General features: G+C 40.8%; 1 protein-coding gene and 1 non-coding gene across 5 annotated transcripts in view; one reads left to right on the plus strand and one right to left on the minus strand.

The window, feature by feature from the left end:
- Positions 1-13,773, minus strand: part of B4GALNT1 (beta-1,4-N-acetyl-galactosaminyltransferase 1) — an 83,150-nt gene that overhangs the window by 28,835 nt on the left and 40,542 nt on the right. For all 4 annotated transcript variants that reach the window (XM_034419193.3, XM_034419191.3, XM_060688983.2 and 1 more), the window contains exon 2: positions 891-1,103. In XM_034419193.3, the coding sequence (XP_034275084.2) occupies positions 891-1,102 (212 nt within the window). In that variant the 5' untranslated portion in view covers position 1,103. The remainder of the gene's footprint in view (positions 1-890; positions 1,104-13,773) is intronic.
- Positions 10,771-10,845, plus strand: TRNAR-CCU (transfer RNA arginine (anticodon CCU)). Its single transcript has one exon. It is a non-coding gene; the product is annotated as a tRNA-Arg (tRNA).

Genomic DNA, 13,773 nt, shown 5'->3' on the forward strand with positions numbered 1-13,773 from the left:
CAATTTGTTGGCACAGATTCAGCCACTCAAGCCCTACCCTGGTTGAAACAAGCACCAAGAATGCAAGATCTTCTCCAATACTTGCCAACTTAAGACAACAACTTTAACATAAAAGATCAACTGGGTGTATGATGTGCTAAAGTGTAATACGTAAACTGTTTGACTGCCAAGTCTCCAGACGCTAAATCAGGCCTAAATGCAGGTAGTCCTTGACTTATGTCCACAAGTGAGCCCAAAATTTATTTTGCTAAGTGAGAAATTTGTTAAGTGAGACTTGCCCCATTTTACGACTTTTCTTGCCACATTTGTTGAGTGAATCACTGCAGTTGTTAAATTAGTAACACCGTCGTTAAGTGAATCTGACTTTCCTATTGACTTTTGCTTGCCAAAAGGTCACAAAAGAGGATCACATGACCCCAGGATACTGCAACCGTCTTAAATATGAACCAGTTATCAAGTATCCAAACATAAATCACATGACTACGGGGATGCTGCAACAGTCGTAAGTGTGAAAAGTGGTCCTAAGTCACTTTTTTCAGTGCCGTTGTAACTTCAAATGGTCACTAAAGAAACTGTTGTAAGTTGAGGACTAGCTATATGCAGAAGCGCCAGGGCTCTTCAATGATCAGATTCTCAATCCTCAGAGAAGGGGGCAGGAAGGGAAGAGAAGAAATAGCAAATGGGGAAGGGCAGGCAGGAAAACGGAGAAAACAGAGCTGAACCTCTTGGGAGACCACGTCTGCAAGTTTAAAAAAGGAAGGAAAGCACACAATTACACAAAATACTGCAAAATGCAAAAAGGGGAAATGTACAATGTGAAATCAACCATTTTTTTTGTTTGTTTGTTTTAGGAAATAGGGGCCACGGGGATGTAAAGGATTCTGCCTTACTCCAGAATCTCCTCTTTGATCCGGAAAGCAATGTGCTCATATTTCTTGTCAGGCACCAGCAGGTGATCAGGCAACAAGAACTTGGGCGGCTGATCAGGTCGATGTCGCAGATCCACCGTACTGTCATGTTTTGGCGACCACACGTGAAAGTACAGGAAAGCCAGGGATGTCAGCACTATCAGTGCACACACAAACTTTTGGACAGGACGCATCCTGGAGAGAGAAAGAGAGAGGATAGATAGGACAGCGGCCTCCAACTTTTGGGGCACCAGGAACTGGTTCTGTGGAGAAAAACCGTTTTTTCCATAGAAGGGAGGGGGTGTGGCTTCATGTACTGCCTGCATCCTGCAGACGGGGCTTCATTTGTTTGCGTGACCCAGTTTCTGGCATGCCACAGCCTGGTACCCCTCCACTTTGAATCTCTTATTCACCCTTTCCATCCAGGGTGATTTAAATCATGATTTAAATCATGATTTAAATCACTAGTAAAAAAGGGTTGATTTAAATCAACTCAATCACAGTTTTTAAACAGCAACTGTCATCTCTGTCCTGCAGCAGCTCCACCCCAGACCCGCTGTTGACTCACCAACAGTCCCATTCACTTTAATGGGATGGCTGGTGAAGCGGCAGTGACACAACAAGATGATGGACATGGCAGGCAGCAGGTGAATGGATGCCTGCTATAACAGGCGCTGCCATGATGGATCTGAAATGACAGGTGCTCTTTAGTATTATATTTATAAGCTACTTAGAAGGTTTCACTTTCATTTTTACTGCTTGCCCTTCCTCCTCACACTTAAGAGCCTGGTGGTACAGATGCATTTCTCTTCAAACAATCATACAGTTTGTAATGCACATAGATTTGCAAAACAATGGGATAAAGGAATATTCCTGAACTTTGTTTTACGATTTATCTCATGGCTACTGTGAAATTGGGTGAATGCATCAATGCAGTGCATATTATCTCAGCTTGCAGAGTTTGGATTCATTGAATGAGTTTACCAAAAATGTAAATATTGCAGAATCTACAGCCTCATGCTACATAACTAAGCTCCATTTCATGCTGAATAAACTAAATTATTAATATATCTTAAATAGAAAACTTACCTTTTGATAGATGTTTACTCCAAAAGAATTTTATTAAAATAAATTTGATAAAAATCCAAAAATTCCAATTTAAATTTTTAAAAATTCGATTTTTATCCACCCTGTTTCCATCATAACCAAAGAAGAAAAAGGAACGATATATAGCTATTCCAGTGTCCTGCTGAGAACCCACCTGTCGTGGCTGTCCCTACAAAAGAGCCACTCCGTTTGGTTGTCTTCCCTATGTTCATCCCCATTGCTTGGGGAAAGAACTGTAATCTGAGATTGCCTCCACCCCAGTCCATTTTCTTTTCCATTTATGCCCAAGTAAGTTACTGGTTCAGAATGATTTTTGAGATAATAGTAGGATAACAAAGCAAGGTAAAATATAAATGAAGACTCAATCATCCAGGCCAAAAGTATCTTAAAAAGTAAGATATTTACATGCTGCTTTTCTGTATGGTAGAATTGGTTCTTTCCAACGACTACCTTGACTCGCTCTGCCTACCCAAATCTTCCTTTTGACTGAAGAAGTCACTTGGATCAGGGTGTTGTGGCTCCATTACCTGAGCCAGTGTCATCAGCAGGAGAGGACTCCGAGAGTGAAGGAGAGGAGTTGGCAAGGCCTCCCTCTCCAGGACCCTCCTCTCTGGCAATGCCTTCGGTGTCCGCCGAAGGGCAAGAGATAGGGCCGGGGCCAAGCACGTCCACGCAGCCACAGGTGGACAGTGTTGAGGGTAATGAGTCTTGGCTGGATCCTCGGCAGCGTCGCAGAGATAAGCGCGCGCAACAGAAGAAAAGGCGTGCCAGAGATTAGGCTGAGTCACTGGACCACAGGATATAAAAGGGATTGAGGTGGCCATTCAGACTCTGTGACGGACAAAACTAACTACTACCGAGTCATATTGCATCTGTGGAAACAACATTATCGGCCTTGGATTTATTTTATGAAATGGACAATTCTTGACTGTGTGTATTTTGTTTATTGAGTAAAAGTTCTTGGCAAGCAGCTATTGGGTTGCTGCCAAGCGTCTTATCGGAAGAATTGGTTGTCTGTCAGTTTATTTAACCCCCGGCTGTCTGTTTGTGTGCATGTGTGAGACGGGGACAGAACACAGGGGTGGGTTCTACTTACCTTTACTACCGGTTCGCAGTGGGGCCGCGCGTCTGTGCTCACTTCACTTGTGCGCACAGAAGCTTCTGCACATGCACAGAAGTGTTTTGATGACGTCTGGGTCAGTGGGCATAGCCTCCCGCCAGTTTTACTACCGGTTCTATAGAACCAGTACAAACCGGGGGCAACCCACCACCGACTTGGATGAGTAACAAAATGTCTCCGTTTTAATAAACTTTGGTCCAGTTGCCATGATTTAACCTTTTACAAAAGCAAGGTAAGAACCTGCCAGAGAACATGTTTGGTAATGCCTTCCAACTGTTTCACCAGCAGTGGCCATAAGAGGGATCTGACTAACAAAATGACAGGCTCTCTCATATTGTATCTGTATGTATGTGTTGCATATACACATGAACAGGAAAGGGCAAGGCAGGCAGGCAACCAAGATGAAGAAAAGTGGCCTAGATGGGGATGGGGGAAATAGATAATTTTTTATTTTGGGAGGGGGGATTTGTTAGAGTTTGAGCAATCCAGCCAGCACACAAGTAAATAACTCAGCAGGATTCGTTTATATAAGAAACTTCTTTATATACAATATCATACAGCAGAAGCCAGAACCAGAACTCAAAATCCAGAAGTACAGAATCAATAATCACTGAAGCACAGAAGTAATATTCACAGAAACAATATAATACAGAGGCACTCATATATATACAGATCAGTGAACCTAAGCCACGCCCAGGCTCTGAGCCATCTGGGTCACCAAACAGCCCCCATTACCATGTATATCGCAATTCATGAACTCTCACATACTGACACTCCTCCCTTCATGACTGGAATAGACATAAAATCAAATAACTTAATATTCTTCCAGTGGTGAAATCCAAATTTTTTTACTACCGATTCTGTGGGCGTGGCATGGTGGGCATAGTGTGGCTTGGTGGGTGTGGCTTGGTGGGCGTGGCAGGGGAAGGATACTGCAAAATCTCCATTCCCACCCCACTCCAGGGGAAAGATATTGCAAAATCTCCATTCCCTCCCCACTCTGAAGCCAGCCAGAGGTGGTATTTGCCAGTTCTCCGAACTACTCAAAATTTCCACTACCAGTTCTCGGAACTGCTCAAAATTTCTGCTACTGGTTCTCCAGAACCTGTCAGAACCTGCTGGATTTCACCCCTGTATTCTTCACATGGTTCACTCCACCTTTTAACTTTCCAGTATATATGCAACCATTAGCCTTGCAACTCTTGACCCCAAGACGCTTCAATGCCATATCTAAACAGATACTCCAATTCCTGGTTGACTGCTTCAGCCCATAAATGGCCTTGTTCAATTTATATACAGTGTTTGGCCTTTTGCTTTCATATCCTGGTGCTTGAACCATGTACATTTCTTCCTCTAAATCTGCATATCAAAATGCCAAATTTTATGGTCACATGTCGCTGCCAATGCTAGTGCTAAACTTATGCTTTCACTGTTCACCGTGGTGCGAATACCTCATCATAGTGCACATTTTTCCTTTGTGAAAAACCTTTTGCCACTAATCTTGCTTTATATTGTACCTCATTGTTGGGTAGTACTTTCTTCTTGTACATCCACTTACATCCTACAGCTTTGCAACCTTGTGGCAAAGTCATAGATGTGAACATTTTATGTCCACCTATGGATTTCATTTCTTTGTCCATGGCTTCTTTCCACTTTACGTGTTCAATTTTGGGTAATGCCAATATTTCCTGATAGTTTCTTGGCTCATACCACACATTACACACCTTGACTTTACTAGCAGAATACCTGTCAGATGGAATCCCCTTGTTCCATCGCTCTGACCTTTGTGGCATTGACTGCTCCTGTGTTTCAACCCGCTCTTGCTTCATATCTGAGTCGTCATCTTCCCCCAACTCTTTTTCTTGCTCTCTTTCAGTTTCTCCTCCCTGAATGCTGACACCGTCACTAAGTGAGTTACCGTCACTAAGTGGATCATTCCATAAATTTGCATCAATTCTATTACAAATTTTGCTCTGCAAAGCTAGCAGACCTGGCAATGACTATTCTTTTGCTCCCATCACTAAAGCGATAGCTCTTTGAGCCAGGCTCATAGCCTGTAAACCTGAGCTTTCTAGCTTTTGGTTGACCTTTTCTTCCGATTGCTTTTGGAATATGCACCCATAAATTGCTTCCAAAAACCTTTAAATGTGCCAGAGGTGGCTTTCTCCCATATAACACAGCATATGGAGTATTATTAATTGAGGAACTCCACAAACTGTTGATTCAATAATTAGCAGACAACATGGCACCCTAATATGACCTGCTCAGACCAGAATCCTCCAGCAGTGAATCCTTCATTGTTTGTAAGACACCATTCTGCCTCTCAACCTTGCCATTCTCAGCTGCTGTGTATGGATTTGTGCGTCTGTGTGACAGTTTATTCCCAACTGTCCCAACCATTGTTGAAAACTTGTTGACATGAATTCTGAACCTTTGTCAGTTTACAACTGACATACCTGTTGTTTATACCTTCTTTCTACGAAGCTTATCCATTGCTTAAGTTTCTGTAGCACTTCTATTTTACTCTTTAGTAAATAGCAGAAACCAAATCTGCTGTAGTCATCAACAATGACCAGTGTATACTTTGCTCCTCCAAAACTGGCTTGCATTGGCCCATAGGAAATCCTGCTTTCTAGCAAATCTAAATTGTGCGGCACAGCTGTCCCCCCTCTTCTGTTCTACTTAACTTGTTAAGTGTCCTTTTTCCACATGAAACATGCAATTGGCACATACTGCACATGAGCGTGTGCACATCATGTGTTTGGCGCACACTGCACATGCGTGGGCAGCAAACCGGTGGCAAATTGCAGAGGATTTCACCACTGCCTTATACCTTTTTAAGTTCAACCCTTCTCCAAACTCTTGCATCTTTTGTAAAACTCTGAAGCTGGCATGGCCAAGCTCTCTATGCAAGAGATGAACACATGAATCATGTTGTGCCACATTTCCAAATATTTGGGCACACTGAACCTTTTGTCCCTGCAACACATAAAGATTATCCTGCTTTATGCCCCGTGCACATACATTCCCATTTCTCTTTCTGAGACACTTCCCATTTACAAATGTGGTATCAAACCCTTTTTGGTCTAGACTAGAGACACTCAGTAAATTATGCTCCATTTCAGGCACACACAATATGTTGCTAAACTTTTCCTTCAGATATGGAATCACCACACTACCTTTCCCAATGACTTTAGCCTTCTGGCCATTTGCCAAGGCTACTGCATCTCCTCCAGCTGGATCCATTCTGAAAAACAATTTAGAATTATTAACAATTGTTTGACTAGCCCCACTGCCTATTAACCAGTTGTCTCTGCTATTACAATAGCTAACTTTTGCAACAGCAGCCTGTCCGTCTGATGTATCCTTTCTTTGTAAACAGTCTTTCTTCAAATGAATCATCACCACAGATGAGAACCACAGAACCACAGAACCGCTGTTCTGTTTCTTTCTTTGTAGAAAATCTTTGCTGGGCTGTAATCTGGTCTCTGCAGACATGGTCTCTGCAGACATGGTGTCTGTTGTTGTTTTCTCTCTGCTCCTTGGGCCCCCACCTCAGGAATTTATCCTCATGGCTTTTCTAAAATGGATTTTGTTTTCTTCTGAAATCAAACAGGCTTTAAGAGCTTCCATTCTCAAATCCTGTTCCGGTTTGCACTCAAAAACAGCTGAAACAATGTCCCACATTTCATCAAGACTATTTAACACCAACAGTACCTTCTGAGCAGTGGTGGGTTGCTCCTGGTTCACACCTGTTCCCAAGAACCAGTAGTAAAAAATTTTAATAATTCGGAGAACCGGTAATAAGATTGGCTGGCCACGCCCCCGAACCGGTTCCCAGCCCGGTCGCCATTCACTTACCCCGCCCACTCCCAATCTATTGCTGCCTCCTGAGTCCCAGCTGATGGCTACAGGGAAAAAACTGTTTAAACTCTTGCCGCGGGGTTTCAAAGGGCCGCCCTACAGCTGATCAGTGTTAAAAGAAAACAAATGAGTAAACCGGTGCCTGAAAAAATAGAAAAAAAAGCCCCTTTCAGCTTCAGCATAGGTTAATTAGCACAAGTTGATTAGATCGGCCTCCCGACTCTCAGCTGATTTGCTCTCAGCTGTTTTGCGCAGGGCTCTGTTGCTAGCTGCAAAGAGTGCTGGAGCAGATTTTTTCCCCTAGCTATGCTGAAAAAACGAAACTGAAAGTAAAGCAGGCTCTGCTGCAACGTGACAAAATGAGGCAGAGAGAGATTTCTTTTTCTTTTTCCTCACCAAAAAAGGTAGGTGTAAACAATGGGAAAAGAGGAGAGTTCAAGATTTTAAAACACAAAAGAAAAAAAGCTCTATTTAACTAGGGAATTGTAATAATTGAGATATTATTAATTGTATATTGTGTTGAAAGCAGAAATGGTTAAGTTGTGGTTTGGAGGGATATATGGGGGAAATTATTTAGTTTATTATTATTGGTAAATATAATTAATTGATTTGTAAGAAATTGGATTGCATGGAAATAATTAGAATATTCATGTTCATATTGAATAATATACAAAAAAGATAGTTATATAACTAATTGATTTCTATTAAAATGTTGAATTTGTATTAAACAACTGTATTACATAATTAACCAATGTGAGGATGGATATAAAAATAGATGACAATGGGAAGGGGTATAATATAGAATAGAAGGGAAAAATTGAATTTGATTAAGATTAGAGATGAGGATGAAGGGTAATATTGGCTTTTTAAAAAAATAGATGAATAAATATGGCAAAAAGGAAATATAGAAATTGTAAATTTAATTGAAATGACTAAACACTGTTTAAACTTATGAACGGGCCAAATACTCTGTTCAAAGAAAATACATTGTATGTTTGTATGTGTGTTTCTAATTATTGCTATTTATTCATATTTGTTCTCTTTTATTCTTTATAGCTTAACGATCCATTCTTTATCTTAATATCTTTATATTTGTTTGGGGTTGGCTTTCTTCCCTTTCATCTTTTTTATTGTACAGCAATCTTTCTCCTCAAACCTACCACCTCTCTCTTTCCTTTCCTTCTTACTTTCTCTTCCCCCCGCTCTTCTTCTTCTCCCTACTTCCTCTTCCTTTCTCCTTCTCCTCCTCTCTTCCTCCCTCTCTTACCCTCCCTCCTACTCTAATTTCCCTTCCCTTCCTTCCTCCCTTCTCTTCCTTCCCTCTCTCTCCTTCCTTCTTCCATCTCTCTTCTACTTCCTTCATCCCTCTCTATTGCTGTATCCTTTTATGCATATGGACTACTCAGAGGGCTGAAAAAGTTATTTTTGACTGGTCCTCGCACTTTTGACCAGTCCTCGAACTTACGACTGTCCTCACATTTTACGTTTTTGCCCTATCTTGTCACCATGGTGAAGAGAAGCAGTTGTGAAATGAGTGACACGGTTGTTAAGAATGCTACAATGGGCATAAATGATGACCAGTCATAAATGTGAAGACCGGTCAAAAGTGCGAGGACTTGTCAGAAATCACTTTTTTCAGCCCTCTGGGTAGTCCTTTTGTGCATATGGACTACTCAGAGGGCTGAAAAAGTTATTTTTGACTGATCCTCGCACTTTTGACCAGTCCTCGAATTTACGACTGTCCTCACATTTTACATTTTTTTGCCCTATCTTATCACCATGGTGAAGAGAAGCATTTGTGAAATGAGTGATATGGTTGTTAAGAATGCTGCACGGGCATAAATGTGAGGATGGTCATAAGTGTGAGGACCAGTCAAAAGTGCGAGGACCTGTCAGAAATGACTTTTTTCAGCCCTCTGAGTAGTCCCTATACATATAGCCACGCCCACCCAGTCATATGACCTCCAAGCCACACCCACAAAATAAGCCATGCCCACAGAACCGGTAGTAAAAAAATTTAGAACCCACCCCTGCTTCTGAGATTCAGGGATCTGCATGCCATGCTGTTCCAATTCAATAAATAAAGTTTGCACTTGCAGCAAATGCTTCTCCACATGTTCTTGTGGTAACAGTCTGGGTCTGTACAGTTGTCTTGATAATTGCACAATACTGCACACTGACACACTCACATGCACACTTCTTAATTTCAGTCAAACCTCCTTTGCAATTTTTAAATTAGCTACATTCAGGAATTGTTCATCTTCTAAATTTAAGATGATGTAGGCCAGTGCCTTATCATGCTGCCTTTGATCTGCTGCTGCTAATGGTGCCTGGGGTGGATTAATAACAATATCCCAGAGCTCCTTAGCCTTCAGGAAGCATTCCATCTTTGCAGCCCGAATAATATAATTCTTCTGTCCTGACTGAGGAAAAGAGCTCTCCTTGAATTCAACAGCCATCCTGCAAGCCTTCTCTGCCTTGCTCCTTAACATAGGCAGTCCCTCATCTTGATTATAGTTCAGTCTTACTGTGTCTGGTGTGCTTTGGGCCCAAAACCTGTTAGAGTTTGCAGCAATCCAACCAGCACACAAGTAAATAACTCAGCAGGATTCATTTATATAAGAAACTTCTTTGTATACAGTATCATACAGCAGAAGCCAGAACCAGAACTCAAAATCCAGAAGTACAGAATCAATAATCACTGAAGTGAGGTAAAGAGCAAATAAAGAATAATGTAGATAAAAGAAATAATGTGAATAAAATAGGAATCATACAGAGTCAGATATATGGGCTCTGGGGGACCCTCTCTATTCATATTATTATAAGGGGAAGAGACGTGCTTGGATATATGAACTCTGAGAGACTCTATCTATTCACATTATTATAAGAGAGGAAAGTGCTTGTTGGAAATTACATTAACAAACAGTTAAACCCTTTTAAGTGGTAATATATCTTCTGATACCTAGATGTCAAGGAAAGGACTGCTATATGGAAAAACATCTGAGTGACCTGACTGTGAATGACACAAAGACCTATATGTTACAAAGAGTTACTTAATCTAATGAACTTACCCAAGGACAGTAGTAACTCTCCCATTAGCGACTCTGAGCACTTAAGAAAAGTTGTGTGGCTAAGATAATTTTATAAACTAAGATTAATGCTTTAAGTAATTAGATGAATTTATTAACAAGTGTATGTAACCATAGAAGGAAAATCGGATGTATGATCTCATGATTAACCATATATGGAAAATGTATGATCTCACTGAATCCTTTGTCTTAGAAATGTATAAAAACCATTGTATCGGAGTTCTTTCTTTGTTCAAAGCTTCAGGTACAAATCTGGCTCTGAACCTTGCGCAATAAACTGTCTCTGACTGGCCTGGGAATGTTTTTTAGTCCTTCCATTCCACTACATTTATGGCACCCTGGCAGATGGGACTAGAGAACAAAGAACTTTTGTTCTGCCAGACAGCCTGCCCCAGCGGAACCGACGCCTCCCCAAGGAAAATCCACTGGCCGGCCATTAGGACTCCTTTGAAGTCCACGGAACTTTTCGGTGAGGAGGTGCCGTAAACCGCTGGCGAAACAGGCTAGTCAAGGATCCTTAAAGGCTAGCCAGACACAGAGACCTTAAAGAAAAGAAAGAAAGAAAGAAAAAAAAGGAAAAAGAAAACAGGTAAGTATAAATCAGAGAGTTAAAGTCTCTCTGTTTAGAGGTACCCCACCCATTAAAGGGGTGGCAGAGGGGCCTGATCACCCCCTACCTGGAGACCCAGTGGCCTAATGGATAAGGCACTGGCCTCCTAAGCCAGGGATTGTGGGTTCGAGTCCCACCTGGAGACCAGGTGGCATCCTGAAGTCTCTGGAATTAAGTATTTAAAGTATTTAATTAAGTATTGTGGAATTAAGTATTGTGTGGGATTGTGTGGGTGGTTAAACCTCTGCGGTTCTCATAGACGACTGTCGGAACGTCCAGCGTCGTGAGCCAGGGGTAGTGTTGTTAGAAGGGATGGTAATAAATATTGATCAGTGGAAGCCTAAAAGAAAAACCCCCCTTAATTACTCAAGTATCAGGCAGAGTTTGCTAGGGTCTGTTTGATGAAAACTAAAGAAAGGGGAGAAGGAAAACCTTATGCAATAAAAGTTTTTTTTTAAAAAAAAATGTGTGATTTTATGTGTGGTAAGAGAAAAGAACGAATTGCAGTATTATAAAGTTTCTGATAAATTGCCGTTCTTAAAAAGCTAGAGAACTCTGAAAGACATTGTTTACTGTTCTTCCCACCCGGGGTTTAGCAGGCCGTAAAGAGGTAAAAGCCTGTCTAAATGGGAAGTGTCAGATAATTTGACTTGATCAATTTGGTGTGATTTCTGTTAATATAAATATATATATATATATAATGATAGTGTGTAAAATTTGAATGGAATTGATTGTGATATTTTTGGCTGGCCGGCAAATTAAGTAAACTTGTGCTTGAATAATTGTAATAATTGGTTTGCATGAAGTGAGATTTTTGCATGTGAGATGGGTGTACACAGTTTGATTGCAGCGTGAATGTGAAGTGTGTTGAGGGTAAAAGTTGGTGAAAATGCACTTTAATTCCCCTTCATATAATTTGTGGGAAATGTCTGTGAATGATGGAGGTTAGAGAGAAATGCAGAATGAGTTGCTTTGTTGGAAGAATGCTGAATGAAGCAGGTTGCCTGCTTGGTTGCCTGCTGTAAAACTCTTTTTTTTCTCTCCCCCCCCCCCACCTCTTTTCCTTTGGAAGTGAGAAGCAGGAAAAGGGTGGGCTGTTGGATTTTTTTTTCTTCTCTTCAGCGGACATCTCTCTCTCTGCTGAAAGAGCAGAAAAAGGAGGGGGAAAGATCGGCTAATGTGGTTTTTGCTGCTGATCTCTTTAATTTACATACAAAAGCTTTTCTGCTCTGAATACAATTTTGATTTTATTTTTTTTCTGGAAATTTTTGAGGTTTAAAACGCTTAATTAAACCTATATAAAAGAAATGATTTTGAAAGATTTTTTAATCTGACTTGCATTTTACTAAAGGCAGAGGATTGAAACTAAAGTTTGATATATTTCAGATTTGTTTGTTTGATTGTTAGCAGCATAAATTGTTGTTCCTTTCGAAGAAGGAGCTAATTTGTTTATAAAAGAGAGATATTCACTAAAACACGGAGATGGCAAGCTGAATAATTATAGGGAACGAACAACTACAAAAGGTTAGGAAAAACAGAGTGTGAACTATACAACTATTACTTATTTGCCAGATCCAGGACAGAAGAACCTGATCACAAACAAAGACATTTAACCACCATAAAACCATCACACACACAAAATAAAGAATTCACACGCCAAATCAAAAGATGTTTTTTTTGGGGGGGAAAAAAGGGAAAAAAGGTTACTCTTACAGTTACGACAGGCTAGCCTCCGAACGCTGTGCTTGTGTTTGTTTCTTGCCCACCTCCCCAGAAACAATAAACTGATTCTACTCTCAAGCAGCTGACTTCCAATCATTTCGAAGTAATCTCCCAGCCGGGAGTTTTGAATTCAGGAAGGGAAAGCTCTGCCTTTCAACAATTCTTAAAGGGAAAGGCTTCTTTTTCCTTCCGACAGGAGTAGCGTCTCAGCCTCTATCTATAAACAAGCAAAAATTAAGATAGTTCTAATGCAAAATTAATTGTATCTGGACCTTGGAGTTTGAAATGGGAGGGACATGAAAGAGGGAGCCTTGAAAATTTGAAACAAGCTTTGACCAAGGCTCCTGTATTAAGTTTACCAAACTTGGAAAAGCCATTCAATCTCTTTGAAAACACACACACAGAGACACACACACACAAATGAAACAATTTTAATGCAGCAGACAGACTTGATTGTAACCACAAATCACAATTTGAATCAAGCACAGTTCTTAGCCAACACCAGATCAATGGATCAGTTTGGATTAGAACATTATGGTGCTGAAGTGATTGATTTACAAACAAAAATAAGACCTGATTTGGAGGAACACCCCCTGGAGAAAGGAGAAGCAATTTGTATAAATGGTTCCTCTAGGGTGGAAGGGGGAGTACGGAAAAATCCTGGAAACAAGGGGTTTGCCTCGAAATTGGTCTGCTCAAACCTTTGAATGGTATTCATTAAATTAAGCTCTATGGACAGGGAGCCTGGATAGCTCAATAGACAAATGCATTGTAATTTAACACCAGCTGTCTGCACTTACTGTCAATTCGAATCTCACCAGGCTCCAGGTTGACTCAGCCTTCCATCCTTTCTAAGGTAGGTGAATTGAGGACCCAGTTTGTGGGGGCAATAAGCTGACTTTATGAAGGCTATTGCTTAACGCATTATAATCATGAGTCTCCCGGAGAAGGGCGGCACATAAAAAAAAAAAAAAAAAAAAGGGAGGGGGGATGCTGGATACTGTATGGGGATGCTGGAGACTGTATGGGGATGCTGTATGCTGGATACTGTATGCATTTGGGATAGTGCATTCATTTGGCAAAATATGGGTGGAGTCATTGGGGAATTCAAGCTATGTAGATGAACTTTTAAAAAGCTATGGTTGTATTGGGATATATCCTTTAGTAACATCAATTATAAACAAATGTTTGATTTGTAAAAAGGTGAATGAAGCATATGCATTAATTTTCTGGAAACCAGAGACAAAGTATTGAAACAATATGTGTATAAACTGTCCAGATATTTTAAAGTTTTTAGGAAACAAGGACTATTAGCCCAAACACCACCTTTGAAGTTTCCAGTCCATAAATTCC

This window comes from Pantherophis guttatus, chromosome 2 (assembly GCF_059756535.1).
Source record: "Pantherophis guttatus breed Tessera chromosome 2, ASM5975653v1, whole genome shotgun sequence".
Lineage (NCBI taxonomy): Eukaryota > Metazoa > Chordata > Lepidosauria > Squamata > Colubridae > Pantherophis > Pantherophis guttatus.